This window comes from Cherax quadricarinatus, chromosome 26, assembly GCF_038502225.1.
Source record: "Cherax quadricarinatus isolate ZL_2023a chromosome 26, ASM3850222v1, whole genome shotgun sequence".
Classification (NCBI taxonomy): domain Eukaryota; kingdom Metazoa; phylum Arthropoda; class Malacostraca; order Decapoda; family Parastacidae; genus Cherax; species Cherax quadricarinatus.
In genome coordinates, this window is record NC_091317.1 from 3,236,376 (window position 1) to 3,254,762 (window position 18,387).

General features: G+C 44.7%; 1 protein-coding gene across 1 annotated transcript in view; it reads left to right on the top strand.

Annotated features, from left to right (window-relative positions):
• Positions 1-4,082: 4,082 nt before the first annotated feature.
• Positions 4,083-18,387, top strand: part of LOC128691548 (dipeptidase 1) — a 79,820-nt gene continuing 65,515 nt past the window's right edge. The window contains exons 1-2 of the mRNA XM_070088947.1: positions 4,083-4,133; positions 13,486-13,618. Coding sequence (XP_069945048.1) covers positions 4,083-4,133; positions 13,486-13,618 — 184 coding nt within the window. The remainder of the gene's footprint in view (positions 4,134-13,485; positions 13,619-18,387) is intronic.

Consider the following 18,387-nt stretch of genomic DNA (forward strand, 5'->3'; position numbering starts at 1 on the left):
CTGATCCGGCACTGACTTTAGGTATCTGTCCAGCTCTCTCTTGAAGGCAGCCAGGGGTTTATTGGCAATTCCCCTAATGCTTGATGGGAGGCTGTTAAACAGTTTTGGGCCCCGGACACTTATGGTGTTTTCCCTTAGTGTACCAATGGCGCCCCTACTTTTTATTGGGGGCATTTTGCATCGCCTGCCCAGTCTTTTACTTTCGTAGGGAGTGATTTCTGTGTGCAGATTTGGGACCATTCCTTCCAAGATTTTCCAAGTGTAGATTATGATATATCTCTCCCTCCTGCGTTCCAACGAGTACAAGTCAAGTGCTTCCAAGCGTTCCCAGTAGTTAAGGTGCTTGACAGAACTTATACGTGCAGTAAAGGATCTCTGTACACTCTCTAGATCTGCGATTTCACCTGCTTTGAATGGAGATGTTAATGTACAGCAGTATTCCAGCCTAGAGAGAACAAGTGATTTGAAAAGGATCATCATGGGCTTGGCATCTCTCGTTTTGAAAGTTCTCATTATCCATCCTATCATTTTCTTTGCACGTGCGATCGTGGCACTGTTGTGATCCTTGAAAGTGAGATCCTCAGACATTACTACTCCCAGGTCCCTTACATTAGTTTTCTGCTCTATTGTATGGCCTTGGGCCTCTGTACAGGTGACTTAACAGGTGGCTTGAACCTGGGTTTAGGTGAGACAGGCACCTCGAGCTTGTCTCTTCATAAAAAAATAAGTGATTCGATCCATTAAACAAGGTGAGGCACCTTGATCTTCCAGTGTTCGGTAGAGGCAGCAGGTGAGCCACCTGCACCTAAGACAGCCGCTCACCTGCCTGCAGGATCTTAAAGGTGTCCAGACCAATTTGGTGATATAATTAAGAAAGGTCCTGGGAAGAACCTGTAAGACTCACCTGTGAGGCTCCAGGTGATTACGCAAGGCACCTGGGTGAGTCTAGGTGCGTCCTAATGACAGTATAGAGCGCATAATGAAGAATAAGATGGATAAACAAAAGGTGATAGATAGCGCAGAGGAAGAGGGGAAAACGGGATAACGAGAGAGGGACGTGTGGATATTTGCAGGGAGGGAGCAAAGAAAATAGGGAGAGAGGAAGGGGAAAGAGAGAAGGAAATGACAAAGGGAGTAAAAGAAGAATAGTGGGAGGGAGTAGGAAGGGATAAAGGAAGTGGGAAGGGAAGAAGGGAATTGGAAAAAAGGGAGAGAGTGTGAAGGGAAGGAGAGAGGGAGCAGAAAGGGAAGAAGGGAGTGGGAAGGAAAGGAGGGAGTGGGAAGGGAAGAAGGAAGTGGAAAGGAAAGGAGGGAGTGGAAAGGGAAGGAGGGAGGAGGAAGGGAACGAGAGACTGGGAATGGAAGGGGGAGGGAGGACAGAGCAGAGGTGAAGGTTACGACAGGATTCCATTCAGCAGACAAGGTAAGGTTGATGTGTATTGTGTGTGTGTGTGTGTGTGTGTGTGTGTGTGTGTGTGTGTGTGTGTGTGTGTGTGTGTGTGTGTGTGTGTGTGTGTGTACTCACCTAGTTGAGGTTGCGGGGGTCGAGTCCAAGCTCCTGGCCCCGCCTCTTCACTGGTCGCTACTAGGTCACTCTCCCTGAACCGTGAGCGTGATCATACCTCTGCTTAAAGCTATGTATGGATCCTGCCTTCACTACATCGCTTCCCAAACTTTTCTACTTCCTGACTACTCTGTGGCTGAAGAAATACTTCCTAACATCCCTGTGATTCATCTGTGTCTTCAACTTCCAACTGTGTCCCCTTGTTGCTGTGTCCAATCTCTGGAACATCCTGTCTTTGTCCACCTTGTCAATTCCTCTCAGCATTTTGTATGTCGTTATCATGTCCCCTCTATCTCTCCTGTCTTCCAGTGTCGTCAGGTTGATTTCCCTTAACCTCTCCTCGTAGGACATACCTCTTAGCTCTGGGACTAGTCTTGTTGCAAACCTTTGCACTTTCTCTAGTTTCTTTACGTGCTTGGCTAGGTGTGGGTTCCAGACTGGTGCCGCATACTCCAATATGGGTCTAGCGTACACGGTGTACAGGGTCCTGAATGATTCCTTATTAAGATGTCGGAATGCTGTTCTGAGGTTTGCTAGGCGCCCATATGCTGCAGCAGTTATTTGGTTGATGTGCGCTTCAGGAGATGTGCCTGGCGTTATACTCACCCCAAGATCTTTTTCCTTGAGTGAGGTTTGTAGTCTCTGGCCCCCTAGACTGTACTCCGTCTGCGGTCTTCTTTGCCCTTCCTCAATCTTCATGACTTTGCTCTTGGTAGGGTTGAACTTCAGGAGCCAATTGGTGGACCAGGTCTGCAGCCTCTCCAGACCCTTTTGTAGTTCTGCCTGGTCTTCGATCGAATGAATTCTTCTCATCAACTTCACGTCATCTGCAAACAGGGACACTTCGGAGTCTATTCCTTTCGTCATGTCGTTCACAAATACCAGAAACAGCACTGGTCCTAGGACTGACCCCTGTGGAACCCCGCTGGTCACAGGTGCCCACTCTGACACCTCGCCACGTACCATGACTCGCTGCTGTCTTCCTGACAAGTATTCCCTGATCCATTGTAGTGCCTTCCCTCTTATCCCTGCTTGGTCCTCCAGTTTTTGCACTAATCTCTTGTGTGGAACTGTGTCAAACGCCTTCTTGCAGTCCAAGAAAATGCAATCCACCCACCCCTCTCTCTCTTGTCTTACTGCTGTCACCATGTCATAGAACTCCAGTAGGTTTGTGACACAGGATTTCCCGTCCCTGAAACAATGTTGGCTGCTGTTGATGAGATCATTCCTTTCTAGGTGTTCCACCACTCTTCTCCTGATAATCTTCTCCATGACTTTGCATACTATACATGTCAGTGACACTGGTCTGTAGTTTAGTGCTTCATGTCTCTCTTTTTTTAAAGATTGGGACTACATTTGCTGTCTTCCATGCCTCAGACAGTCTCCCTGTTTCGATAGATGTATTGAACATTGTTGTTAGGGGTACACATAGCACCTCTGTTCCCTCTCTCAGGACCCATGGAGAGATGTTATCCGGCCCCATTGCCTATGAGGTATCTAGCTCACTCAGAAGTCTCTTCACTTCTTCCTCGGTTGTGTGTACTGTGTCCAGCACTTGGTGGTGCACCCCACTTCTCCGTCTTTCTGGAGCCCCTTCTGTCTCCTCTGTGAACACTTTTTAGAATCTCTTGTTGAGTTCCTCTCATACTTCACGGCCATTTCTTGTTGTCTCTCCTCCTTCCTTCCTTAGCCTGATTACCTGGTCCTTGACCGTTGTTTTCCTCCTGATGTGGATGTATAACAACTTCGGGTCAGATTTGGCTTTCGCTGCTATGTCGTTTTCATATATTCGTTGGGCCTCCCTTCTTATCTGTGCATATTCATTTCTGGCTCTATGACTGCTCTCCTTATTCTCCTGGGTTCTTTGCCTTCTATATTTCTTTCATTCCCTAGCACACTTGGTTTTTGCTTCCCTGCACCTTTGGGTGAACCATGGGCTCAGCCTGGCTTTTTCATTATTCCTGTTACCCTTGGGTATAAACCTCTCCTCAGCCTCCTTGCACATTGTTGTTACATATTCCATCATCTCATTAATTGGCTTCTCTGCCAGTTCTCTGTCCCACTGAACTCGGTTCAGGAAGTTGCTCATTCCCGTGTAGTCCCCTTTATTGTAGTTTGGCTTCATTCGCTCTGGCCTTCCTGCTTCCCCCTTCACTTGTAGCTCTACTGTGTATTCGAAGCTTAAAAACCACATGATCGCTGGCCCCAAGGGGTCTTTCATATGTGATGTCCTAAATATTTGCACTGCTCAAGGTGAATACTAGGTCCAGTCTTGCTGGTTCATCCTCTCCTTTCTCTCTTGTAGTATGTGTGTGTGTGTGTGTGTGTGTGTGTGTGTGTGTGTGTGTGTGTGTGTGTGTGGAGGGGGGCTCCGCGCCCCCCTCCTCCACCTCCCTCATTCTTGTTGTTTCCTCCACATGTTGGCTCAGAAAGTTCTCCATCATTGCTTCCGTAAGTTTTACACAACCATTGTCCACCGTTGTCCACCGTGGTCCACCGTGATCCACTGTGGTCCGCCATGGTCCACCGTGGTCCGCCGTGGTCCTCCATGGGGATGCCAGTTTACCAAGTTAGTCTCCTCGTGGCTCATATACCCTTCTTGTTCTCTCTCTCTCTCTCTCTCTCTCTCTCTCTCTCTCTCTCTCTCTCTCTCTCTCTCTCTCTCTCTCTCTCTCTCTCTCTCTCTCTCTCTCTCTCTCTCTCTCTCTCGCTGTCTTCAGTATGTGAATGATTGTTCTCTTATTCTAATGATTCTCCACATGTGGTCTCCTCATGTCTGGTGGTGGATTATATATGCCACTCTCATCATTACACTCGTCTGTATTACAGCACCTGCTATATAATTCAGAAATCCCGTGTGTCCAACTTTACTGGTTCCTCAGTTCTCCAGTGACTCCCACCATCAGTGATATGCCTCCTTCTCCTCCTTCTCTGCCTCTTCCTCTTTTTCTGCTTCTTCTTCCTCCTTCTCTGCCTCTTCCTACTTTGTTTTCATATTTTTTATAGTATTTTGTACCAATCTGGGAATATCGTGTTTATAATTATTCCTGAGAGGTTCTTCTCCATAATAGCTACAGTAACTTTCTCTCTCTCTCTCTCTCTCTCTCTCTCTCTCTCTCTCTCTCTCTCTCTCTCTCTCTCTCTCTCTCTCTCTCTCTCTCTCTCTCTCTCTCTCTCTCTCTATTCCTTGTATCATTCCTATTTCCTTTAATTTCTTTCATCATTTTTCTCTTTCCTCTGCTCCTTTCTTAGTCTTACTGAATTTACTCCCCCCCCCCCCCCTCTCTCTCTCTCTCTCTCTCTCTCTCTATTCCTTGTATCATTCCTATTTCCTTTAATTTCTTTCATCATTTTTCTCTTTCCTCTGCTCCTTTCTTAGTCTTACTGAATTTCCTCCCCCCCCCCCCCTCTCTCTCTCTCTCTCTCTCTCTCTCTCTCTCTCTCTCTCTCTCTCTCTCTCTCTCTCTCTCTCTCTCTCTCTCTCTTGCTTTTCAGTTATCCCTTCTACTCCCTCTAGCATCTTCCTCCAGACCTCAAAGGCAGGTTCCCCTTCCATTCCATTTGTTTCTCCGTTCATTTCATTAACCATACGATAAGTGCTTCTCGTGGTCATTCCATCTCCATTGTTTTACCCTCTCCTATATGTGAATGTTAGTTACCATTTTGTCTTAGGCACATGTCGATTAGACACTAGGCCTGTTGTATATGTTTGTGTGTGTGTGTGTGTGTGTGTGTGTGTGTGTGTGTGTGTGTGTGTGTGTATGTGTGTGTGCTCACCTAGTTGTACTCACCTAGTTGAGGTTGCGGGGGTCGAGTCCGAGCTCCTGGCCCCGCCTCTTCACTGATCGCTACTAGGTCACTCTCCCTGAGCCGTGAGCTTTATCATACCTCTGCTTAAAGCTATGTATGGATCCTGCCTCCACTACATCGCTTCCCAAACTATTCCACTTACTGACTACTCTGTGGCTGAAGAAATACTTCCTAACATCCCTGTGATTCATCTGTGTCTTCAACTTTCAACTGTGTCCCCTTGTTACTGTGTCCAATCTCTGGAACATCCTGTCTTTGTCCACCTTGTCAATTCCTCTCAGTATTTTGTATGTCGTTATCATGTCCCCCCTATCTCTCCTGTCCTCCAGTGTCGTCAGGTTGATTTCCCTTAACCTCTCCTCGTAGGACATACCTCTTAGCTCTGGGACTAGTCTTGTTGCAAACCTTTGCACTTTCTCTAGTTTCTTTACGTGCTTGGCTAGGTGTGGGTTCCAAACTGGTGCCGCATACTCCAATATGGGCCTAACGTACACGGTGTACAGGGTCCTGAATGATTCCTTATTAGGATGTCGGAATGCTGTTCTGAGGTTTGCTAGGCGCCCATATGCTGCAGCAGTTATTTGGTTGATGTGCGCTTCAGGAGATGTGCCTGGTGTTATACTCACCCCAAGATCTTTTTCCTTGAGTGAGGTTTGTAGTCTCTGGCCCCCTAGACTGTACTCCGTCTGCGGTCTTCTTTGCCCTTCCCCAATCTTCATGACTTTGCACTTGGTGGGATTGAACTTCAGGAGCCAATTGCTGGACCAGGTCTGCAGCCTGTCCAGATCCCTTTGTAGTTCTGCCTGGTCTTCGATCGAGTGAATTCTTCTCATCAACTTCACGTCATCTGCAAACAGGGACACCTCAGAGTCTATTCCTTCCGTCATGTCGTTCACAAATACCAGAAACAGCACTGGTCCTAGGACTGACCCCTGTGGGACCCCGCTGGTCACAGGTGCCCACTCTGACACCTCGCCACGTACCATGACTCGCTGCTGTCTTCCTGACAAGTATTCCCTGATCCATTGTAGTGCCTTCCCTGTTATCCCTGCTTGGTCCTCCAGTTTTTGCACCAATCTCTTGTGTGGAACTGTGTCAAACGCCTTCTTGCAGTCCAAGAAAATGCAATCCACGCACCCCTCTCTCTCTTGTCTTACTACTGTCACCATGTCATAGAACTCCAGTAGGTTTGTGACACAGGATTTCCGTCCCTGAAACCATGTTGGCTGCTGTTGATGAGATCGTTCCTTTCTAGGTGTTCCACCACTCTTCTGATAATCTTCTCCATGATTTTGCATACTATACATGTCAGTGACACTGGTCTGTAGTTTAATGCTTCATGTCTGTCTCCTTTTTTAAAGATTGGGACTACATTTGCTGTCTTCCATGCCTCAGGCAATCTCCCTGTTTCGATAGATGTATTGAATATTGTTGTTAGGGGTACACATAGTGCCTCTGCTCCCTCTCTCAATACCCATGGGGAGATGTTATCTGGCCCCATTGCCTTTGAGGTATCTAGCTCACTCAGAAGCCTCTTCACTTCTTCCTCGGTTGTGTGCACTGTGTCCAGCACATGGTGGTGTGCCCCACCTCTCCGTCTTTCTGGAGCCCCTTCTGTCTCCTCTGTGAACACTTCTTTGAATCTCTTGTTGAGTTCCTCACATACTTCACGGTCATTTCTTGTTGTCTCTCCTCCTTCCTTCCTTAGCCTGATTACCTGGTCCTTGACTGTTGTTTTCCTTCTGATGTGGCTGTACAACAGTTTCGGGTCAGATTTGGCTTTTGCTGCTATGTCGTTTTCATATTGTCTTTGGGCCTCCCTTCTTATATGTGCATATTCGTTTCTGGCTCTACGACTGCTCTCCTTATTCTCCTGGGTCCTTTGCCTTCTATATTTCTTCCATTCCCTAGCACACTTGGTTTTTGCCTCCCTGCACCTTTGGGTAAACCATGGGCTCATCCTGGCTTTTTCATTATTCCTGTTACCCTTGGGTACAAACCTCTCCTCAGCCTCCTTGCATTTTGTTGCTACATATTCCATCATCTCATTAACTGGCTTCCCTGCCAGTTCTCTGTCCCACTGAACCCCGTTCAGGAAGTTCCTCATTCCTGTGTAGTCCCCTTTCTTGTAGTTTGGCTTCATTCGTCCTGGCCTTCCTGCTTCTCCCTCCACTTGTAGCTCTACTGTGTATTCGAAGCTTAAACCACATGGTCACTAGCCCCAAGGGGTCTTTCATATGTGATGTCCTCAATATCTGCACTACTCAAGGTGAATACTAAGTCCAGCCTTGCTGGTTCATCCTCTCCTCTCTCTCTTGTAGTGTCCCTTACGTGTTGGCACATGAAGTTTTCCAGTACCACCTCCATCATCTTAGCCCTCCATGTATCTTGGCCCCCATGTGGGTCCAAGTTCTCCCAATCGATGTCCTTGTGGTTAAAGTCACCCATGATCAGGAGCTTTGCCCTGCATTCATGAGCTCTTCTGGCCACTCTAGCCAGTGTGTCAACCATCGCTCTATTGCTCTCGTTGTACTCTTGTCTTGGCCTCCTGCTGTTCTGTGGTGGGTTATACATCACTGCTATCATCACCTTGGGACCTCCAGAGTGAAGCATTCCCGCTATGTAATCACTTTCTTCTCCGCTGTCTCCTCTTTCCAGCTCATCAAAATTCCAGCGATTTTTGATCAGCAATGCCACTCCTCCACCCCCTCTGTTCCCTCTGTCTTTCCTCAGGATTTGGTATCCCGTTGGAAAGATGGCATCTGTTATCATACCTGTAAGCTTGGTTTCTGTGAGAGCTATGATGTCCGGTGATGCTTCTTTGACTCTTTCATGCCACTCCTCCCACGTATTTGTTATTCCATCAGCGTTTGTGTACCATACCTTCAGTTTCCTTTCCAACACTGTGGTTTGGGGGGCCTGTGAGGGTGGGAGACCTGGTGGCATACTGTGGGATTCTATAGCTCGGTGTTGGGTGGAGGCTGTGGGTATGGATTGTAGTGTGTGTTGGGATGGTGTGATAGGTTGTATGGTTCTGAGAATAGTTGTGTGTGTGCTTGCCCTTGCTGTTCTGTTCTGCTCTGACTGACCTCTGCTGGTTCCATCCTTGTCTCTTTTCCTAGCTCCTTTCGCTTTTTTGTCCTCTCCCTCAGCTGCTGTCGTTCTGATTTTGTTCTGTCTCTGTCTAGGAACACCCTCTTGTACTCTTCCGAGTATTTCAACCGTGGTTTCTCTTGGAGGATCCTGTTCCGCACTGTTTCCGTCCTGAGAATCAGCTTGATTGGTCGGTTTCTCCCCTTCGAGTGTGTGTGTGTATGTGTGTGTGTGTGAATGTTTGTGTGTATGTGTGTATGTGTGTATGTGCGTATGTGTGTATGTGTGTATGTGTGTGTGTGTGTGTGTGTGTGTGTGTGTGTGTGTTTGTGTGTGTGTGTACCCACCTCTTTTTGTATGCTGGGGACGATTCACGGACCCTGGGTCCGCTTCTTAACTCATCACTCTCTCCAGATTCACTCGCTGGCTCTGCCGTACCTGCTCTTGAAACTATGAATGAATCCTGCTTCCACCACCACCATGCATGTATATATATATATATATATATATATATATATATATATATATATATATATATATATATATATATATATATATATATATATATATATATATATATATATATATATATATATATATATGCATGCAGAGATCAGTGTTTGTGTATATTTCGCCTGTTCGTGCGAATTCCTTGCATTGTTAATATCTCTAGTAAGGCTGATGCATGCAAGGGATGAGATGAAAAGCTGTAAGCCATCTCCCTGAAAGCTGGCTGCCTTGGATCAAAGTCTAGCACAAGCTGGACTCCAAGGTATTGTCCAGTGTGGGTAGATTGGTAAAGCACTGCGTACCTTGTTCCAAGGTTCGTAGGTTCGAGTCTCCTTCAGCCAGAGATCAGAGTTTGTGTATATTTCGCCTGCTCTTCCGAATTCCTTGTATATTTATATATATATATATATATATATATATATATATATATATATATATATATATATATATATATATATATATATATATATATATATATATATACATATATATATATATATATATATTTTTATTATCACACTGGCCGATTCCCACCAAGGCAGGGTGGCCCGAAAAAGAAAAACTTTCACCATCATTCACTCCATCACTGTCTTGCCAGAAGGGTGCTTTACACTACAGTTTTTAAACTGCAACATTAACACCCCTCCTTCAGAGTGCAGGCACTGTACTTCCCATCTCCAGGACTCAAGTCCGGCCTGCCGGTTTCCCTGAACCCCTTCATAAATGTTACTTTGCTCACACTCCAACAGCACGTCAAGTATTAAAAACCATTTGTTTCCATTCACTCCTATCAAACACGCTCATGCATATCTGCTGGAAGTCCAAGCCCCTCGCACACAAAACCTCCTTTACCCCCTCTCTCCAACCTTTCCTAGGCCGACCCCTATCCCGCCTTCCTTCCACTACAGACTGATACACTCTTGAAGTCATTCTGTTTCGCTCCATTCTCTCTACATGTCCGAACCACCTCAACAACCCTTCCTCAGCCCTCTGGACAACAGTTTTGGTAATCCCGCACCTCCTCCTAACTTCCAAACTACGAATTCTCTGCATTATATTCACACCACACATTGCCCTCAGACATGACATCTCCATTGCCTCCAGCCTTCTCCTCGCTGCAACATTCATCACCCATGCTTCACACCCATATAAGAGCGTTGGTAAAACTATACTCTCATACATTCCCCTCTTTGCCTCCAAGGACAAAGTTCTTTGTCTCCACAGACTCCTGAGTGCACCACTCTTTTTCCTTCATAAATTCTATGATTCACCTCATCTTTCATAGACCCATCCGCTGACACGTCCACTCCCAAATATCTGAATACATTCACCTCCTCCATACTCTCTCCCTCCAATCTGATATTCAATCTTTCATCACCTAATCTTTTTGTTATCCTCATAACCTTACTCTTTCCTGTATTCACCTTTAATTTTCTTCTTTTGCACACCCTACCAAATTCATCCACCAATCTCTGCAACTTCTCTTCAGAATCTCCCAAGAGCACAGTGTCATCAGCAAAGAGCAGCTGTGACAACTCCCACTTTGTGTGTGATTCTTTATCTTTTAACTCCACGCCTCTTGTCAAGACCCTCGCATTTACTTCTCTTACAACCCCATCTATAAATATATTAAACAACCATGGTGACATCACACATCCTTGTCTAAGGCCTACTTTTACTGGGAAATAATTTCCCTCTTTCCTACATACTCTAACTTGAGCCTCACTATCCTCGTAAAAACTCTTCACTGCTTTCAGTAACCTACCTCCTACACCATACACTTGCAACATCTGCCACATTGTCCCCCTATCCACCCTGTCATACGCCTTTTCCAAATCCATAAATGCCACAAAGACCTCTTTAGCCTTATCTAAATACTGTTCACTTATATGTTTCACTGTAAACACCTGGTCCACACACCCCCTACCTTTCCTAAAGCCTCCTTGTTCATCTGCTATCCTATTCTCCGTCTTACTCTTAATTCTTTCAATAATAACTCTACCATACACTTTACCAGGTATACTCAGCAGACTTATCCCCCTATAATTTTTGCACTCTCTTATATCCCCTTTGCCTTTATACAAAGGAACTATGCATGCTCTCTGCCAATCCCTAGGTACCTTACCCTCTTCCATACATTTATTAAATAATTGCACCAACCACTCCAAAACTATATCCCCACCTGCTTTTAACATTTCTATCTTTATCCCATCAATCCCGGCTGCCTTACCCCCTTTCATTTTACCTACTGCCTCACGAACTTTCCCCACACTCACAACTGGCTCTTCCTCACTCCTACAAGATGTTGTTCCTCCTTGCCCTATACATGAAATCACAGCTTCCCTATCTTCATCAACATTTAACAATTCCTCAAAATATTCCCTCCATCTTCCCAATACCTCTAACTCTCCATTTAATAACTCTCCTCTCCTATTTTTAACTGAAAAATCCATTTGTTCTCTAGGCTTTCTTAACTTGTTAATCTCACTCCAAAACTTTTTCTTATTTTCAACAAAATTTGTTGATAACATCTCACCCATGTATATATATATATGTATATGTATATGTATATGTATATGTATATGTATATGTATATGTATATATATATATATATATATATATATACATATATATATATATATATATACATATATATATATATATATAATTTTTTTGCCTATGTTCCAGTGTGTGTGTATGAGAGAGAGAGAGAGAGAGAGAGAGAGAGAGAGAGAGAGAGAGGGCGAAAGAGAGTTAAAAAATCCAGTTGACGGGATTTTTGGTGCACGAAGTGAGTGATGGTGGTGGTGGTGAGGGAGGACAGGGTGAGGAGGGGGGTTAAGGGAGGAAATTGGCACTCTCAGAGAGATAAAAATGTGGAAGGTGGCACTGTGCGAAAAATAATAGGGGCAGGGGATGGAGGGTCAAGTTGGCACACTGCAAGTATTATCTAAACTGATGCCACATCGTGGGTCCTATAACCGGCACCACTAACTGGCACCATTAACTAGTACCATTACTAACTAGTACCACCACTAACTCTTCTCCGCAGTTCTGGGTGACGTACGTGCCGTGTGAATCACAAAGACTCAACGCTGTACAACTATTACCACCACTGACTAGTACCACCACTAACTAGTACCACGACTAAATAGTACCACTACTAACTAGTACCACCACTAGCTCTTCTCCACAGTTCTGGGTGTCGTACGTGCCGTGTGAATCACAAAGACTCAACGCTGTACAACTATTACCACCACTGACTAGTACCACCACTAACTAGTACCACGACTAACTAGTACCACTACTAACTAGTACCACCACTAACTAGTACCACCACTAACTAGTACCACCACTAACCAGCACCACTACTAACTAGTACCACCACTAACTCTTCTTCACAGTTCTGGGTGTCGTACGTGCCGTGTGAATCACAAAGACTCAACGCTGTACAACTATTACCACCACTGACTAGTACCACTACTAACTAGTACCACCTCTAACTAGTACCACTACTAACTAGTACCACCACTAACTCTTCTCCACAGTTCTGGGTGTCGTACGTGCCGTGTGAATCACAAAGACTCAACGCTGTACAACTATTACCACCACTGACTAGTACCACCACTAACTAGTACCACGACTAACTAGTACCACCACTAACTAGCACCACGACTAACTAGTACCACTACTAACTAGTACCACCACTAACTCTTCTCCACAGTTCTGGGTGTCGTACGTGCCGTGTGAATCACAAAGACTCAACGCTGTACAACTATTACCACCACTAACTAGTACCACGACTAGCTAGTACCACCACTAACTAGTACCGCTACTAACTAGTACCACTACTAACTAGTACCACCACTAACTCTTCTCCACAGTTCTGGGTGTCGTACGTGCCGTGTGAATCACAAAGACTCAACGCTGTACAACTATTACCACCACTGACTAGTGCCACCACTAACTAGTACCACGACTAACTAGTACCACCACTAACTAGTACCACGACTAACTAGTACCACTACTAACTAGTACCACCACTAACTCTTCTCCACAGTTCTGGGTGTCGTACGTGCCGTGTGAATCACAAAGACTCAACGCTGTACAACTATTACCACCACTGACTAGTACCACCACTAACTAGTACCACGACTAACTAGTACCACCACTAACTAGCACCACGACTAACTAGTACCACTACTAACTACCACCACGACTAACTAGTACCACCACTAACTAGCACCACGACTAACTAGTACCACCACTAACTAGCACCACGACTAACTAGTACCACTACTAACTAGTACCACCACTAACTCTTCTCCACAGTTCTGGGTGTCGTACGTGCCGTGTGAATCACAAAGACTCAACGCTGTACAACTATTACCACCACTAACTAGTACCACCACTAACTAGTACCACGACTAACTAGTACCACCACTAATTAGCACCACGACTAACTAGTACCACTACTAACTAGTACCACCACTAACTCTTCTCCACAGTTCTGGGTGTCGTACGTGCCGTGTGAATCACAAAGACTCAACGCTGTACAACTAACCATAGAACAGATTGATCTTATTAAGCGACTTATTGACCAGTATCCTGACGACCTCCGCCTCGCTACCTCCGCTGACGGTGAGTACCTCCCACCTGGGGTCACCTGGGGTCACCTGGGGTCACCTGGGGTCACATAGGGTCATCCTGGGGTTATCCCGGCTACCCTCCTAACCATACCACGGGTGGGGTTAGAACCCGCGATCAGTGAGTTGGTCTTGAGTTTTGTCACTCTCTGGAGTTTACCTGGAGAGAGTTCCGGGGGTCAACGCCCCCGCGGCCCGGTCTGTGACCAGGCCTCCTGGTGGATCAGAGCCTGATCAACCAGGCTGTTGCTGCTGGTTCTAACCCCACCCGTGGTATGGTTTGTTTGCAATCGTGTGATTACGATTTCGTGTCATACCTTCTTAACCTTTGCTAATACACTAACCAATGGTGAATTTCTCTCTCAGCTTCAGTAATTTGTGCAAGAAAGGTATAAAATACCGACAATATGAAAGTTAAGACACATGTGCAACATCTGGATATCTTTATTGTAGACGTTTCGCCATCCAGTGGCTTTATCAATACAAATTCTAGGACATAATAGGAAGACAGTAGAACTATATACAAAAGATGAGGTAATCAGTCCCTCAGCCTTGGAGTTAGTGTTCACAGCATCGTGGTGAACACTAACACTGTGTAAAGTAAAAGGACACAAGTGCATCTAATGTGACATTTATTGTGGCAACGTTTCGCTCTCCAGGAGCTTTATCAAGCCATTACCAATGGCTTGATAAAGCTCCTGGAGAGCGAAACGTTGCCACAATAAATGTCACATTAGATGCACTTGTGTCGTTTTTCTTTACATATTGTCGGTAATTCTACCAACTTTATTACAACACTAACACTGAACACTAACTCCAAGGCTGAGGGACTGATTACCTCATCTTTTGTATATAGTTCTATTGTCTTCCTATTATGTCCTAGAATCTGTATTGATAAAGCCACTGGATGGCGAAACGTCTACAATAAAGATATCCAGATGTTGCACATGTGTCTTAACTTTCAGTAATTTGTGTAAGTTCACCCAGATAAGAACATAAGAATGGAGGAACACTGCAGAAAGCCTACTGGCCCATACAAGCAGGTCCTTATCAAAACGACCCCTACCCAAAGCTACCCAAGAATATCCTCCCGTACCCAGTGACACCAATCAAACCCAGCCCCTCCCACTCATGTATTTGTCCAGTCTCTTTTTGTAATAAAGTTGGTAGAATTACCGACAATATGTAAAGAAAAACGACACAAGTGCATCTAATGTGACATTTATTGTGGCAACGTTTCGCTCTCCAGGAGCTTTATCAAGCCATTACGTAATGGCTTGATAAAGCTCCTGGAGAGCGAAACGTTGCCACAATAAATGTCACATTAGTTGCACTTGTGTCCTTTTACTTTACAGTCTCTTTTTTAAAGCTACCCAAGCTCCTAGTCTCAATCACCCTACTCGGAAGATTGTTCCACGCATCCACAACTCTGTTCAAAAACCAGTACTTATCTATGTCTTTTCTAACTCTAAATTTATCCAACTTAAATCCATTATTTCTGGTTCTTACCTGGTTCGACACCCTCAGCACTTTATTAATATCTCCCTTGTTTATACCCATCATCCACTTATACACTTCAGTGATATCTCCCCTCACTCTACGTCTCTCCAGAGAGTGGAGATTCAAGGCTTTTAGTCTATCTTCATACGGGAGGTTCCTTACACAGTAAATCATTTTAGTCATTCTTCTCTGTATGTTCTCCAATGAGTCTATATCCATCCTGTAGTATGGAGACCAAAACTGAGCGGCATAAGTTAGAGATAAGATAGGTCCCCTTAAAAATAACTATGGGCATCTTGGCAATATAAACACAAATGCAGTATAATGTGATCCTTTATTGACTACGTTTCGCCCACACAGTGGGCTTTTTCAAGTCACAAACAGAACTACCTGGGGTGGAAGGAACGCGAGTATTTATAGTCCGGCTGAGGTCAGGTGAAGAATGCTGCATCTGATGATGTACCGAGTTGGGTTGTAGAGTCTAAAAACTTGGGTAGCTTGGAAAGGAGACTGGACAAGTTTGTGAGCAGACCTTCTACAGTGTTCTTATGTGGGATAGCGATGAAGAAGTTTCTTGGCAAGTGGTTCAGCTATGTTATAGAAGCCACTATTCTGGTTGAAGTTGTCGGATATAGAAATAAGTGATGATTCCAGGATTCTTCGGTATTGGGTGTTGTCTTCTGTGGCGATAAGTCTTGAGTTTCTGTAGTTTATCAAGTGGTTGTGTGAATTACGGTGTTGTACGCAGGCATTCCTTGTGTCGTCAGACCTGCTTGCCTATTGGTGTTCTGAAATACGTGTTTGGAGGTCCCTTGATGTTTCGCCCACGTATAACTTGTTGCAGTCATTACAAGGGATTATGTATACCCCTGCAGAGGATGGAGGCTTGTCCTGCCTACTACTGGTGATGTCCTTGATGGTCGTGGTTGTGGAGGTAGATACTTGGAATGATGTTTTGGCAAAGATGTTGGAAACATGTTTGGCAATGGAGTTGGTGGGAAGGACTATGTATCTCTTCTCGGCAGTGTCTTCTCTGGGTGTGTTGAAGATGTTTAGTGCTCGCCGTCTGCAGTCTCTGATGAAGTGACGAGGATAGTGGAGTTTGGAAAATACTTGTTCAATTATAGTGCATTCTTCCTCAAGGAACTCGTTGCTGCAGATTCTGAGTGCACGCAGGAAGAAGCCACCAAACGTGGTGTAATTATAGGCTTCTTCCTGCGTGCACTCAGAATCTGCAGCAACGAGTTCCTTGAGGAAGAATGCACTATAATTGAACAGGTATTTTCCAAACTCCACTATCCTCGTCACTTCATCAGAGACTGCAGACGGCGAGCACTAAACATCTTCAACACACCCAGAGAAGACACTGCCGAGAAGAGATACATAGTCCTTCCCACCAACTCCATTGCCAAACATGTTTCCAACATCTTTGCCAAAACATCATTCCAAGTATCTACCTCCACAACCACGACCATCAAGGACATCACCAGTAGTAGGCAGGACAAGCCTCCATCCTCTGCAGGGGTATACATAATCCCTTGTAATGACTGCAACAAGTTATACGTGGGCGAAACATCAAGGGACCTCCAAACACGTATTTCAGAACACCAATAGGCAAGCAGGTCTGACGACACAAGGAATGCCTGCGTACAACACCGTAATTCACACAACCACTTGATAAACTACAGAAACTCAAGACTTATCGCCACAGAAGACAACACCCAATACCGAAGAATCCTGGAATCATCACTTATTTCTATATCCGACAACTTCAACCAGAATAGTGGCTTCTATAACATAGCTGAACCACTTGCCAAGAAACTTCTTCATCGCTATCCCACATAAGAACACTGTAGAAGGTCTGCTCACAAACTTGTCCAGTCTCCTTTCCAAGCTACCCAAGTTTTTAGACTCTACAACCCAACTCGGTACATCATCAGATGCAGCATTCTTCACCTGACCTCAGCCGGACTATAAATACTCGCGTTCCTTCCACCCCAGGTAGTTCTGTTTGTGACTTGAAAAAGCCCACTGTGTGGGCGAAACGTAGTCAATAAAGGATCACATTATACTGCATTTGTGTTTATATTGCCATTGTGTCGGTATTTTATACCATTTATTTCTATGGGCATCTTACTGACAAAGAGAATGAAATGTGCTCGATTTTAAATAATTATTTTCTCTCGGTTTTTACACAGGAAGACACTAACAATATTCCAGTAATTAATTTTTATAGTGGGCCTGAAGAAGATAAATTATGTAAAGTAAAAGGACACAAGTGCAACTAATGTGACATTTTATTGTGGCAACGTTTCGCTCTCCAGGAGATTTATCAAGCCATTACAAACAATACATGGACACAGAGGGTATATAAAGGCTAAGAGTGAGGTGCAATACTAGTGAGGTACCATTTCGATGTTCACTAGTGGTAGTAGTAGTGACAAAAGTAATACAGTATGGTAGAGCAATTAATTCGTTTATGAGTAAAAGGATATAAAAGCTATTACTTGGATAACATAAAAATAGGTTGGACAAATATAGACTGGAAAGAGGCAGCTTGTTTCAGTGTTCACTCTCTGTAATGTGCTTTGTGTAGTATAACAGGAGAGACTATGTGATGGCAGGGTTTACTGTTTTCAGGAGGATTCTTGATACCTAACTGTTGCATATGTGTCTTACCTAACAGGAGGATTCTTGCTAAGACTTCGGAGATGGTGAAGCTGCCGTTGTTTTGTTTAATTGTATTCGAAACAGCGATCAGTGCTGATTCAAGGCACTTGCGTCTGCGGAAATTAGTTTCTTTGATCACTAATTGGGCGTCTCTGAATTTCATGAGATGATTGGTGGAATTTCGGTGTTGTACACAGGCGTTGTTCAAGTTATCGTTCCTACATGCGTAAATGTGTTCATTGAGGCAGGTGTAGAGGTTTCTTGCTGTTTCACCTACGTAAATCTTGTCACAGCCTCCACCTGTTACCAAGCAACCCTAAACCAGCACACATGTATGGTTTACCCAAGACCCATAAACACAATATTCCTCTCAGACCAATCACGTCAGGAATAGGCAGTGCTCCACACAAACTAGCCGGAGTTCTTGCCAAACATCTTTCCTGCCTTCTGGGGACCATCAGCCCCGCTCATCTTAAACACTCAGGCGACCTTCTCAAATTCAAATTCAAATTCAAAGTTTATTCTCTATAAGGATTACATTGTTTGGTTTACATGTAGTAAAATTGTGATTACAGAGTGTACCACTAGAACGCT